Source organism: Amblyomma maculatum, chromosome 4 (assembly GCF_055883805.1).
Source record: "Amblyomma maculatum isolate TAMU_Amacu chromosome 4, ASM5588380v1, whole genome shotgun sequence".
NCBI classification, from domain to species: Eukaryota; Metazoa; Arthropoda; class Arachnida; order Ixodida; family Ixodidae; genus Amblyomma; species Amblyomma maculatum.
In genome coordinates, this window is record NC_139347.1 from 12183072 (window position 1) to 12198287 (window position 15216).

At 42.6% G+C, this 15216-nt stretch overlaps 1 protein-coding gene across 1 annotated transcript in view; it reads left to right on the forward strand.

The window, feature by feature from the left end:
• LOC146190303 (guanylate cyclase soluble subunit beta-1-like) overlaps positions 1-15216 on the forward strand; it is a 39999-nt gene that overhangs the window by 8425 nt on the left and 16358 nt on the right. The window contains exons 5-6 of the mRNA XM_084599784.1: positions 3763-4018; positions 8950-9354. Of these exons, the coding sequence (XP_084455910.1) occupies positions 3763-4018; positions 8950-9354 (661 nt within the window). The remainder of the gene's footprint in view (positions 1-3762; positions 4019-8949; positions 9355-15216) is intronic.

Consider the following 15216-nt stretch of genomic DNA (forward strand, 5'->3'; position numbering starts at 1 on the left):
ACGTGCAAAAGAACTATTTGCTGCGGTCTATGTAGCACGTTCCCATATAGCTGGGAATGTTAGGTGAGCTGAAGAATATTCTTGGATAAAGTTGTGCTCTTTGATGCCTTTCATTCCCAGAACTAAGGTACTTTCGGCCTTTGCGAATATTCTTCGCAATTTATTTGCCTGTTAGCCAGTGTTTTGAAAAACCGATACACCACCTCATATCACGTCTTTAAAAGCAAGACAGATTTTTTTATATACGAACGAAAACCTGATTATGATGTCTGCGTCTTGAATTGTATGTAGGTTCTTTCCTTCGCGCTAAGTAAAGAGAATTCACAATTGCTCACTGATCTTGGCTACGGTACCATGAAATACATACAGATTAAATTCATTTCTTCAGTTCATTCTTTGCTGGCTAAATTTATTCTTTCAGGCAAACGTAATAGCAACACGCATGAGGCATGTCGCATTTCGAATGATAAAAAACATCGCCCAACTGCAATACCTCGCACCTACACTGTTGTTCAGACGGCTTGTCTTCACTCCGACGACCTCCGGCGCTATATGGTTATACACAAACACAATACGCACACAAGGAAATTAAACCAAGACGTTAACACAGATGATGCGCTCACACCAACTGCCTGTTTTTGTGGTATGAAGAAAACGAATACATCACAAAAAACGTTGGGTTACAATATGAAGAAGTAAATAGAAGATTGAGAAAAAATGCGAAGAAATTCAGAATGAAAAAATAAATGAAAATAAAGCGAAAATAATGACAAATTAGGTCCAACTTCTTGTCACATTGTCCAAACGTCTTGTCACATTGTCCAAACGGAGAAGTATCACCTCCTTGCTGTTGAGCACCAGCGACGGAACGCTCACGCATTCCCCTTCTTCCCCCGAAATCATCTTGAATGCTTCAATAATCTCTCTTTTAAAGCGGTCTTTTCCGCCTGCCAGCACCTTGGTTTCGGTGAACCTCGGTACGCAATGGGTGCCCCTCAAGTTCTGGTTTTTGTCATCCGTTTTACAACGAGAGCAACGGGTCGCCAGGTTTCCTGGAGCAGACATTGCGGCACACGAATTTCTGTGTTCCCTTAGCCTTTCATTGATGCATCGGCCTGTTTGCCCCACATAGGCCTTCCCACATGTCAGGGGGATGTAACCCCACGTTTTTTTGTGATGCATTATTTTTCTCCATACCACAAAAACCGGCAGTTGGTAGCGAGCGCATCATCTGTGTTAACGTCTTTGTTTAATTATGTTTGTGTATAACAATACAGCGCCGGAGGTCGTAGGAGTCGTATAGCCAACTATAGCTCGCTCGCAAGTACTGCTGTGCTTTTCTTCAGTATGCGGCAGCTAAACATTTTACAATGTTCCGAATGTTTCGCGTCCTCAACAAGAAATATAGCTGCATACATGGTCACATTTTATATGTTCTTTTTTTTCATGTTTTATCGTGAGAGGAATACTACGCTATGTAGAACTTTTTAAGCGTGGCCCGTGCTCCGTGCTCCTACGCGGCGCGCGCCGCCCAGCCACAGATATCGCGCCGTCGCCATGGCAACGCCGTTGCAGAAGTGGTTGCGTAGATTTTTTTACTCTCACACGCAGGCTCCTAGAGTGCTCATACTCTCGACACTAAGCGCCATCTGAAGGGTGTGCGCGGCCAATGACTGCGGGTCGCGTGGGCGCTCCACTTTGAATGCTTGTTGTGAGCGAACGTTCTTCAATTATGCCTTTAACGCCCTCTACCACCTACGCATGTAGGTGTGTGATGTGCATCGCTACATAGATGTTTCCCTGTTCCACGGAATGCTACAGCAATTTGAAGCGTGCTGTCTCCTCGGTCGCGTAATATACCAGGGTAGTCTGCCATGCAGGTTACGAACTGTAAATCGCCGTTAATGCTCTGCAGTGGCGTGCTTTTTTTTTTTTGCGCACGATGATGTAAACCTGACTCCATGGTGTCAGATTTAACTAGATCGACAAGCTTCGCGCTGAAGTTTGTGTATACGAAACGTGTGTTTTTGGCCAACAGTGGTTCGTCTTTGGCTTCCGTTTTTCCTTTCGGAGAATTTGACCAGGACTACCAATTATTGTTTCTTTATTTCACAGAGAGGTCGGTGTGCAAAACGGTTGAGCACGGTAGCTTTTCGCTGTTGGTATCTACCTCGGACTCAATCCGATTTTATTACGTGTTATGACCTGGCCCAAATGGCTAAGCAGCGGTTTAACACGCGCCGATAGCTTCTAAATAAATATACTCGTCTTGTTGCTGCAAACCTCGAGGGAGCTGGCTGTTCAAAGTTTAATCCAAATAACGAAACGGGGTTGTGCCCTCCAGCGATGGCTCCGTGGTTTGCGCTTTTGACTGCTGAGCCCGAAGACAGGTTCGATCACAAAATCGACGGCCGCGCTTCGATGAAGACGAAGTTGAAGCGTCTGTGTAGTGTGCGAGGTCAGCGCACGTTAAAGAACCCCAGGCAGTCGATAAATTTCCGGAGAATTCCACTACGGCGTATCTCATAGGCAATGCCACTTTTGAATGCTATAGCTCACATACTATAAGAAAACTGTTTTATAGCTCCAGCATGCATTTCTTTGCTGCTCTTTCTTTGGCATGTATGAAAATGTGTAGGTGAGGGCATAAGTAAACGGAGCACGCTTTTCCGTTCAAATTAAAATCACGATTTCTGCACTGGAGATAAGAAAACAATATTGTCCAAGTGAAAGGGCACTGGCGTCTGCTACCGGATGGCATATACTAAGACTGCCAGTTTTAGTTATGCAACGCGCGAAAAATGAGCGAAGAAAAAAAAACGTGCTTCGATTACTTTTGTCCGCACCGGTACGTGCAGGATATAAAAAGATATATTATTCTTGACATCTAGGTGCAACAGTTTGATAGGCGCTATAAATTTCCAGGGATAAAAGGAAATCATAATGCGGCGGTGTTCATAAATAAAGCACAACAAAATTTTCCTGCCGTTAGCTAGCTTGTCAAGTCAGATGAACACAAATCGATAATTTGTTGATGTGACTGGCGCACAGGATGGCGAAAAACAACACAGCCTAACTGCTGAGGTTCGAAATGTCTGGCAGGAAGGAAGATGAGCGCATTTGAAGGGGGAGGGGGAGGAATTCTATGCGAGTCATACGCAAGAGTAATGTTTTAAATTGTTCAAAAACGTTTTATTGTCAGTAAGGGATCAAAACCGTATTATTACCGCAGCAGTGTGGTGAGCACCGGCACATTTAACGTGAACGTAAAATAAATCCCGTAATAGCAAGTCAATCATAAATCTATGGCAATAAAAATAAACTTGCTCCGACACAACCGTCCGCTGAAAATGTTTTTGGCGATATTTTCTAGCGCCCGAAGGCTAGTTAAACGCGGCTGCCTTGCAGGCGCGGCGCGACGATATCGCGGCCTCGCAGTACCCAAGGAAGCCCCTGAGCGGCAGCGTGCCAGTCGGCAGAAATTGGCCGCGGCCGGGACCGACTAAATAATCTGGTCTATATGTAGCGATGCACTAGGTGAACGCTGCTCTGTCACACAATGGACCTTACCAATAATGAATCTATGCCAAGTGATTCTGAAGTTAGTTGCTGGAGTTCAAGTTTCATTTAAATAAATAAAATAACTACATAAGATACACCATGGCTCTGTCTACGTCGATGAACCAAGCTAAATTGAAAATTGCTTTCGATCTTTAGCCTAACTACAGATAACCACAGCCATTTTTTTCTTTTGATTTACAGCAATGCGTCCGAGACACTCAGCAACCGCCCTGAAGACCTTCCCATTGGTGTGCGGACCATGTGTGCAGCGTTTCCGTTCCACGTAGTGTTCGGCCGTGACTTCGGCATTGTGCAGGCGGGCAAAGGCCTGCTGCGTCTCACAGGGCACCGCTGGAAGGAGAATCTGGGACAGCGTCTAAAGTTCGACGACCTCTTCGAGATCACCCGACCTGTCATCGAGTGCACCTTCGAGTCTATTCGCAGCTATTGCAACCAGGTCTGTGTTTCTGACAAAACCCTTTAATCGCCTCTCCATACCTCCCCCAATTAGGGCTTTATTTAGAACTATCTAGTAACCCAATCTGTCCAGTATTTGGTGCAAGAGGGAACGTGCAACTTTCAATGTACCAGTTCTGTCATTTAGTGTTACCGTGCGCAAGTCATAAAACTAATTTGAAAGTATATCAGGGCTGCTATCATACAAAGTATTGTGCGGATACCTCTACGCAACGTGTCCTCACTGTTCCTTTAAAGAGCGAATTGTGTCACTGAAAACCCCACGGAAGGATGCGTATGCGTGGGAAATTCATTTTGCGAAGTATGGCGTAAACTGTATCATCATTATAATGGCCTTCCATTTTGGTTGGTGATAACGTCTATAAAGTAAGTACTTATTTATAATAATATATTGATTACACTGGGCTTATATTTCGCACTAAGTACATGTTGAATGACAAATAATTTAAAAGAAGCGCAAAGCGTCAAGGGAAGAGTGCAAGGAAAACAGCGTGGCCTATTTCTGCGATACTTTTGTTGTTGTTGTTTTTTTTCACAAACATCTTGGGCATACTCTCGACATTCTGTACTAAATTTCGAGTACACTCTGCCTCCAGTTTTTTATAATTTTGATATAATAGCTTTACTACAATCACCTTCAGTATTTAGTAGTGTATAGTACGTTATTTTGCACTTGCTGTCTTTGAAATTGTGAATTCGAGGATGAAGTTCACATTATTGCTTACGTTATCTGATGTTATTCTAGTGATAACTGAAGCGTATTACTGGTTTTCTATTAGCTTAAAGCGAGTACAGAGAGCATTCGCGTCACAATTTTCTTGGCCGTTGTGTACAACTGTTCATCTTCAAACCTGTGCGAATAAGGCAGGACAACATAGACACACGCAAAGCAGAGTGTCTCTGTTATCTTGTCTTATTCGCACAGGCTCGAAGGTGAATGAATTTTACTAACTAGCCTGCCAGAAGACTCTGCTAAATGTACAACTGATCACAAATGTCTTAGTTTGCACTTCATAAGAAATTATACAAAAGGAAAACGCCAGCAGTTAGTGCATATACCACTAATGCGCATAGTATCATACAACAAGATGCAAAAATATCGGAAAAGAGCGTGATCACAAATCTAGGAATATTTGGCACAATAGTTTCAAGGAAAGCCCGCAGTATGGCAAAGCACACGCACATGAAATGCGCATGCTAGCAACGGCAGGACATACGCTGCGTCTCTTGGGATGGAACCACTGCATGCAAAATGGTCTTCTCGCTTCCCTATAGCGCCTTCAGTACCCATTCCCCACATCAGGCCTAAACTAGCGCAGCCGCCGTACATTTTCTGGTATTTTTTTTGTTGCTAACACCATTGTGAGCTTAAGGGCGCCAACCTGAGCCGGACTAGACCCCTCGGAAGGAATCAATACTTCCTCCGAGAACTTTTTTGCTAGCTTCCTTCTTTGCCCTTTTTTTTCTTTGTTATCCTATTTTCTTTCGCCATCACCCCCGACTAATTGCCTTCTGCAGTGGGCTATCTTACACTGCGTGCCCCATTCAGTCATGCATTTCATGGGAAACACATCGTCCTCAAATACTTTTGTCCGCATCTCTATTTCTGCCAGTTAGTGGCGTGAATGAGTGTTTATAGTCCAGCTAAATTAACACAAATGGCGACTAGGCGGCATGGTCTTCGCACAACTGCGGAAGCTGCTTTCTTGCTGTACTATTCCGGATCGCCGGGGTTACTGTAGGGATACAATTCTGGAACCTAGGTTATCACCCAGCAGTTTATGTATGGAAAGCTTACTGCTTTGCACTTAATATTCAAGAAAATCTTCTTAGCTCTGTAACGAACCAAGGACAATGACATGTTTCTAAGAAAAGTTATACATTCCTTCTGCGTTCTTAATACAGCCCCATTCCATTCTCGGGCTTTTTGTTGAGACATTCTTCCTGCGTTGAATTTGAGTGCTAAGTCACTTTGATGGCACGCAAGCAAATACGAAGCCCCAAGAGCTGAAGACAAAGATGTGCTCGTACGTAGCGCTCCAATAGCCCACCGACTACAAACATCATTTCCCCTCTACTATTTTTGTATTTATAACGAACCTTGAAGTATGTTTTTCTGCTCTGCGCTATAAATAAATATCAGTGCTTATGAAATTCAACAAAGAAGGAAGAATGCCACTTTCGTAGACAATGTGTACCTTATAAAGTCCGGGAAAAAAAATCGCAAGAAATTTTAGTCCTTCTTAGAGTGAGAGCTGAAAGAAGGTGTAATATGAGTGTAATTTTATTTTGTTTAGTGAGCACATCTTGATGGTAGAAAGCAAGAATAAAGCGCCAAAAGGAATACGTCACAATAAATCTTAAATATTAACTGCAGAAGGAATTGTACACAGCAGTGTGACGACAAAACAAAAAAGGGCCAGACAGATGCTTAATATAGCTCTCCAAGGCAGTGAATGTCAACCTGGATCCTCTGCTTTGTCCGGCTCATATGGCAACAGTTATACATAAATCACACATCGGGACGAATGCGATTCAGAACAGAGCCAGTATTCTGCCCAAACATTTTGAGTACTGTTTTCATTTTTAGAATGGTGCACCTTAACATAACGAAGCACATGACCTATATATATAGCACCGCTTAAACGCAACCCTAAGAATATGCCTTTGTTGCCTACTTGTCGCCACTCTTACTCGATACCCAAGTGTTACGAGTTAAAGTTTCGGAACAATATCTTATATTTTGCAGTTTAAGCCATAAAAGTAATACATTAACATGTGGCAATGACATTTTAGGTACGTTGCGTCCATCAAAATACTTGTTTTCCGTGCTTCATTGACGTTTATAATTCAACTTTGTGCGTGCGACGTTAACTCCTTTCCAGCCCGAACGTCTCACTCCACACTCCAACAACAACCCCGACAACGCCATTTTTTCCGCAATATTACTGTTGTCGCGTTAACATGGCGGGTTGAACTCGAAGAACTCTTTGATCATGTATTATCGCAGCCAGGAGACACAATCCAGAGACTTGTTGTATGATATTGCAAAATGTCTTGAAGTTTTGTGCAATCTTCTCAAATTAGAAATTTTTGTTTGCATTTTGTGAACCAAACTAGTTCGGACAAATATAAAATTTTTATGCCAATAAGAAGCAGCGATAAACTGAACTAATGATGTCTTAATTAAAGAACCTTTTATCCAACAGGCTATTACTATATCCTAAAAACATTAAAGTGTCCGGTGAACGCAACACTCTTTTAATAGTATGTCTCTGAATTGTGAAATAACAGCCCTCTATGTATGCCTTCGAAATGTGCAAATTTACACAAGCAAACAAAAATAGTGTCAATATTTCTCAGAGAAGTGAAATCGAAAAGGATTCAAGCATCATTTGATTTGTTTGAGAGGCACATGTATTGGGCAGCGGATAGAAAACAGAGCGCAACTCGCACGACCAAGCGACATGCCATCCGTATGCCACTTAAAGAACGCTACCGTCTGAAAATACGAGGAAGCGTAGCGCTTCCTTGCATATTGAAAACCATTGCTTCTTAAAACCTAGAAAAATAATAGCTGCAGCTCACCTCTAAAGTTTTCACGAACGTCCCATATAGAAATTCAACACAACTGTAAAACGCCTCACTTATTACGCATATATTAGATCAAAACTTGAATATCAAGATATTAATAAGCTTGAAAGAGTTCGATGAAATTCTGCCCGGCTTATTTACACAAAAGTAAAATTTCAGGCTCGTTTATGGAACTCATGGCGACCAACAATATTCAAGCACTTGAAGTACGAATAAGGAAATGCTTCCTTGAATTCCCTGTATTCCCTATTTACCTGTAAGCCTGCTTTTGACCATTCCCTATTTTTTTTACTCCGCTCACCACCAGACTTGCCCGACATGATAACAAGCCTTGAATGACACCGTATTTTGCGAAAGGTCACTGTTACATGTTTCCTTTGCTTTCGCGCACTTTATCAGATTGGAGCAACCTTACGGGGTTTTTTCAGGGCCTGAGTAAAACATTTTTTTTTTACTGTTTTGTGGCACCGGTGCATATATACATTTTTGTATTGTTGCTTTTAATATTGATTCAGCTTTGCCGATCCATCTTGCACCCTAACGAGGTCTGTGTTATGCGCTAGATAGGTAAATTTAACAGTGAACGTGGAGGGATTTTTAGTTTGAACTATATTGGTTGATTTATTTCCGAAGTACATGATCGGTTATCGTTGAGGCACTAGTGACGCTATGCATGCTAGTATAAAGGGGTCTTAATACACGGGCTCTTTACTTTAGAGCTAAATCGCTGTTTAACAACTGGTATGGTTTATGAGAATTTACGTGATAGATTTACTGAAGGTATGAAGGAAGCAGTATTGGAGGGCTGTGCGTAAATTACACCGTGCATCTTGTGTGGTTTATATGCACTGACAATGCACTGTACACTGACGTGTCGTGCTTCGCCTGTATAAATCTGGCCTCTGCTGCAGACATCGAGTCGTGAGTCTCCCACCTCAGTAGTCGAGCACCCTAACAATCAGTCAGCGCAGCAGGACCTATCGAAGACAGCAACCTCTTCTCACTGCAGCTTGAGCGGTTTAATAAAAAAATATTGGAGGGGTCCAACGCTGCTGAACCGGATGTGGAGCGAAAGCGTTCGGTGCGGGAAACTCGCTGTTGCAGTTCGTCTCTACTAAGGTGGCAAATAGCAAATTTTTGTTATCAACGGCGGTTTCTTCTTATTCTTCTTGTTCTTCTCTTAGCTGCCTCTTCACGGCGTAGCTGCGGCTACCCAAGGTCTCGCTTTGGCTGTCGTAGTGTTGCTTTTGCCATAAAAATACTTTAGTGTCAGCCGGCGACTATAGGAACGGTCAACATAACCAAACTACCGTGCAGGTTTTCGTAGTGCAGACAAAGGAAGGCGTGCTAAAGTCCAGAGCAGAAGCAGCTCCCATCCTTGAGAGTGCTGAAGAGGACAACAATCCTGCAGCTTCTTCTCCGCCGATTCTACGTCTCAAAGGCCAAATGGTGTCCGTTGAGGAGACGAACAGCATCCTGTTCCTATGTTCGCCTCGCGTCAAAGATATCGACAACATGCAGCGCATGGGGCTGTTCTTCAGCGATCTCGCCATCCACGACCCGGCGAGGGAGCTCATTCTGCGTTCTCACCACCACCGTGGCGAGCGAGAACTCATTGAGAAACTGGATGAGGCCACTAATCGATTGCGCATGCTCCAGTCCAAGTTGGATGAAGACAAGAAGCGCACAGAGGAGCTTCTGCACGCCATCCTTCCCGCTAAGGTGAGCTGATGCAATTTTCGTTTTATTGAGCTCGCGCTTTTCTACCGAGAAAGACTTCGATTCCTTCAAATCTTTACCCGTAAAAGAGGGTAGCAGCTCGCCTGACCTATATTCAGTTACTAAAGGTCGAGTGGAAGGAAATCTTCTTGTCAGTGTACCTAAGTCACAAAGAACTGTAAGCTAAATTGTGCTTTATTACATTGCGTATTACTACTACCTGTCATTTTGAATGTGTGCACACAAACTGCTTTCATGGGAGAGTAATTTCGCTCTACATTTGCCCTAGTATGGCTAGGCATATCGCGAAAATGTAAGCTGAACCGTTACCATTATGTATACGCAGTCTAGGCACACCAAAGTTTGCTTTTTAGCTTTATATTTATAGGCTGCGCCACAGTCAGAGCTCAAACTGATTTTGTCTCTTTCTAGTAAAATGTAAAAAACGACTACCCCTTAGCTCGGCTAAGCCCAGTTATGCAAGCGAAGAGTTTTTTTGCTCGATTATTCTGTATTGGTAACCGAGGTTAGACTCACATAGGCCGGCACCAAGTTTATAAAGTGGAAGCTCCTTTAAGCATGGTCCGACACGGTTTGCTATAGATTAAAACTTCCATGGCTGTCTGGGAACGTAAAGATCATACAGACGAAACACGACTTTTTCAGACACCTCAAGGGCACCACAGGTTGGTCTAGATGAAACAAAGGTGTCGAGAGCATTTTCAAGGGGTGGGTCCCACGAGGCGAGCGAGATAGGCATTGGTGGCGGTGGAGGGAAACGGTAGTCAGGCGACTCGATTGCTGCGTGGCATTGTGTGAGGCAATGCTGCATATTTCCGGAAAAATGTACAGGTAGGAATGAAGTTTGTCAGCTGTGTGAAGAGAAAGAAGCAGCAGGTGTGCGAAGTAGAATTGAGCGCCGCCGGCCACGCACGCCACACGTCAGAAGGAGTAGCAGGCGATACCGGCTCCTCGCGCCTCACCTGAGATTACGTTGCCGGAGCGAGGACCTTGGCTTGGGAAGGTTACTAAAGCTTCAGATTTGGGGAGGAGGAGGAAAGAACTTTTATTGTCCAACAGTAATGGCACGTTCCTTTCCCCCCTCTCTCTTGGGTACTACGCCGGAGAGGTAAGAGGCACCGCTTTAGATACTGGCCACTTTTTGCACTGAACGAGGAGGAGCTGGAGCGCAGGGTCCGAACTACACAGCGGGGTCTCCCAAGATTCTGTAGAAATTTTATTTAGCTCCCTACTAAGAGAATTGGAGCATTCCCAAATTGTATGCTCAAAGAATTCTCTTAAACCGCCGTGCATACACTTATTATGGTATTCTGCACCGAGCAGACAGAAATGCCAATACCCATGCTCTACATCTTTCATTTAGCAGCCGGTGAACAGCCTAGGGAAAAGGCCTCGAATTTGATGGGTGTTAGAGCCAAAACTGCAAAAAATAGAACAGTTGCATCAGTTTTGCTTTTGATTTCTATTCCACACTTACATTTGATTGTATGCCCAGGAAAGGTCATACGATAAAATATACTGTCAACGAAAAAATCATGCAATGCAAACCAAAAGTGATGTGCATTCGAACTCATGTCACTGTTGAAAATCCAAAAGGAAAATAAAATCAGTTGTCGCAAAGATTGTCGTCAAGAGAATGGAAATAGCAGGCTGTCCGTTATATATATATATATATATATATAAGATGAGGTAGGGGCCCACAAACGAAAACAAAGGTCCGGCCGAAACGTCGGAAATAAACCTTTGTTTTCGTTCGTGCGCCCCTACCTCATCTTATACATATTTCTGGATCCTGGAAGACTTTTATGAAACATATATATATATATATATATATATATATATATACGCGATATCCGGAGGTCGTGGGTTCGACTCCCACCATCGGCGCGATAGTTTTCCTTCTGCTTTTCATTTTAATATTCTTTAACCCGATAATCACCATAAGACTAATTCTTATCAAATAGCAACAACCAAACTTGGAGGAAAAAAATCCCCAACATTTGCGTTAGACTTGTAGACTGTCAGCTCCTTTAAAAACTCTGTAATAACAAGCCCCTCATTTCCGTTTCAATTATCTGCATATGTATAATTTGTAGGGTACCTGTCGCCACTACAAGGCTATTTTTAAAATCTTCCTGAATCATAGATCTGCTGAACTAGCATATAGAACGGTGTTAGACACGCGAAAAAAAAAAAATTGGTAAATTTCGTTCATAAACAGGGTGACACAAACTTCACACGAAGAACATACGAAATGAAAGAAATCAGAGTGCCGGCTTTGATAAAGCTTTAGAGCCCAAGCAGTCTGCTTTTAAGACAATAACATTCGTAGACGTGCTGTTCTTCGCAGTAGGAAGGACCAAAAATCCTATAACTTCCTGAACGTTCGGAACGCTGCCGCGCTAGGTACTAGCCAAGGAGCATGGTTGTGAAGCAAACTCCCTTGCCTCAAAATGTTTTACACAAGCTATACCTTTCGGACACAACGCATTTTTTCCGGCCTGCTTGATTATCTCGAGTTAGGTGGGATTAAGCTGTTAATACCGTTCTTGAAAGTACATATTTGACGCATTGTACTTAAAAATAGGAAATTTCCTCATGGTTTCGTCGTTTTTGGTGCGCAGTGTAAATCCGTGCTACATTTTTTGAGCACAAAAAAAAAGCAAAAAAAATAACACGACTTTATATGCTAAATAGAAAGTGACAAGAAACGCCCTCCTCAAAGTTCCTGTAGTCATTTTTTCAATGTGAAAACGGCGCACATACAAACGATGATGACACCCTAGAGAAAACGACGCGGACAGGTGCGCCAGCTCCTGTCCCTGTAGCTCTCTTCTGTGTGTTTTCGTTTTTATGTGCGCCATTTTAACATAGATCATTACCAACTGGCCTAACGTTTTATTTTTCAGTCGATTTTTTTTACTTCCAGATTAATGGTACACAGTGAGTAAAGAAGGACGTTTTTGAATTCTAACTAATAATAGTTTTTTGGGAACTGGTAAAGTTCATGGTTATGGTAGGAGACCTTACGTAGATGATTGGTTAGTTATCGTTCTCTATTTTGAGAGAGACGGGAAACGCGGAGAGATGTAATCGGTGAAGAGGACGAAAAAACGGTGGGCAGGAAAAGACGAGCGGACGGATTTAACACTTGCTGTTGGCGAACCTGGATGGGTGGAAATTGTACCTTATGCCCGCTTCTCTCTAGATCATGTTGTAGGAACTCTGAGGGCATCAGCACACATCGAACGAATGCGTGAGAGCGACCTTTCAACGGTATGAAGGTTTTTGCACAGAAACGTCGCCTAAGGGAAACACGGTTTAATTTTCGATGTCCACAAGCTATCCTTCTGATGCGTCTCTAGCGTCAGTTTGAGTAAACACATATGTGACATACAAAACATAGCGAATAGAATCAAGAAAAACTTGAAACTTGGAGCTGCAACTTAATTTACTGTTTAATAAATAATTACGTTGTAGTCTTACTGCGCGCTTCGGCTGAAGAAAGATATACTTCTCGATATCTTGGAAGTTAATTGCTCGAAGTGTTGCAATGAATTACAGCGCGACGTAACTACGTCTGTCGCGTACAATGTCAGTAATCAACTGTAATATGCGCACTCAGTTAAAGACATATATAACTGCATGGCAATTCTTCGTATGCAGCAATGCTGAACTCTGTCAACTTTGTGACTATAATTCAACAAATTGTTAATAAAGTGATTAAAACCATTCTCTCAAGCTACATGCTTTTTCACAAATAAAACTGTTTCAGACAGCCCTTAGCAGACGTTTGCGTAGGTAATTGCAATTTAAAAACGGTTTCTTTTCCAGGCTGAATAATGTGTAAAATCAGCCTAAAAAAATATAAGTGGAATGAACGAAGAAACAAGTTATTAGTATTGTTGCATCAAAAGAGAAATGCAGTAGAGGAGAAAGAGATGAGTACGTTGTCTAATTTTAGGAGTAGAAATAATTTTGAACTGTCGCTTGTCTGCCCATCGCACCTCGCTGGCAATATGTGGGACTGATCAGCTCACTAATAAAGCATCTAAGAGGGATGCCATTATACGTTCCCCTGAAACTGCTAATGCACCTTCACTGCGTGCGTTTTGTATTCGCCGTGAAAACGCACTGCCAGAAATCGGTAACTGGCTACTGCTGAAATTTCTCCACTGACCACGAACCATGTCAGAAAGCTTGCTGACTCTGAGTCAGCGACTGCTTATCAAATTAGCAGTGCTGTAACGAGTTTTATATTACTTATACGAAACGTAGGGGCAACACCATCTCTTGGAATACAAGAAGCGTCATGTACTAAGTAGACTATTCTCTAAATTGGGCTATCAACTTTGTTTATTTCCCAATCGAATGGTGTATTTTTACCTTCGCCACATCTAGTATACTGCTACTTTATATGCGAAATGAAAGCTGCGAGCCAAAATTAGATGATAATGTGTACAGCGCAATGCGTCGAATCTTTTGAGACCCTCCGGAAAGTATTGCAGCAGTGGTCTGACCTCAACTTCTGTTTGAAGGTCAACGGAGTACATGGGTTGTGACAGCAACGGCAGTCGGTGCGAATTGCTCACTCAACTATAGGAGTGTTGTGGTGCATGATCCGCTGATTCATCTGACACCACCCGGAACCTTCTGCGCCAAACGGGCGACCAAAGAATTTTATACATATGGTGGCACTAGGCGATTTACTTTCGCTGCCCGTTTGGCTAGGCTATATATACGGAAACTAAATAGGTCTGAATAGTGCCTCTGGATCACTATACCGCTAAGCATCCGTTCTGTGCGACTGTCGTGTAGTCATGTTATACGATACCACATTTTTCGCGTGGTATATATACGTTGCTGCTCTGCGCTGGCCACGCTGGATAACCATTTTGAAACTACAGCTCACATGAACCTGTATTGCATAAACATGACCTTGACAAAAGTAGCTATTAGAGCTAACGCTCTGAAACTTCTCGACATGAAACCTTAAATTCCCGAACTTTGTCTGCTAATTTGTTTAATGAGGCCATTGGTTCTATGGGAAATGATCCCATGGGACCTAAGCAGAGCTATTCCCCACATAGCGGCATGCCTCACTATTCGGTGATATATGTGACATTAGCGTTATAATAGAACGATATTGCGTCGACCGCTAAATTAAAGCATGGCGCCGTGAACACGCATCAGGTAGCTTATAAGTACTCCTGAAAGTGCAATAATGATAAACCGACACCGTAGCTAAACTGACGCATCCAGCACTGCATTAGACAAGCTATTTTCATCGGCGAGATAAGGTTGCTTTTCATCTGATAAATAAAAGAATGTTATATTTTTACACAGAAGAAAACTGTAAATAGAGTTAAAAATCTTATGTGAGGCGTAATTAAGTTTGAGCATGACATTTAAAATTTTATGGATCCGATTTCCCTTTGTTAAAACGACTCTGCAAGTGTTAGAGTATGTGTGCTTTATACACAATCCTGAGCCTGTACGCCGACTACTGTGTGCGACAGATACTTCATCATGAGTTTTCTTACCCTTCCAGAAAAAAGGTATCTCCCTTCTTTTCATTGAACTGCGAAACAATTTATCAGAAAAACTTTACAGGTGCTTTTTATTTTTTCATTTTTATTCGAGTGGCAGCACACACAAAAACATTGCTCGCGACTTGTTGGGCTTTTGACCTTCCTGTATATATTCTACTTTGGTATGAACATCATTCATGCCTGATCTTTAAAAGAGCGCTGAGGAATGCGCGAGCCTTCACGCAACAGACGGTTGAAGCAGTCGATTACAGCATCAATAATAGCGTTATTCAAGAATATGTAAAGTAAACGT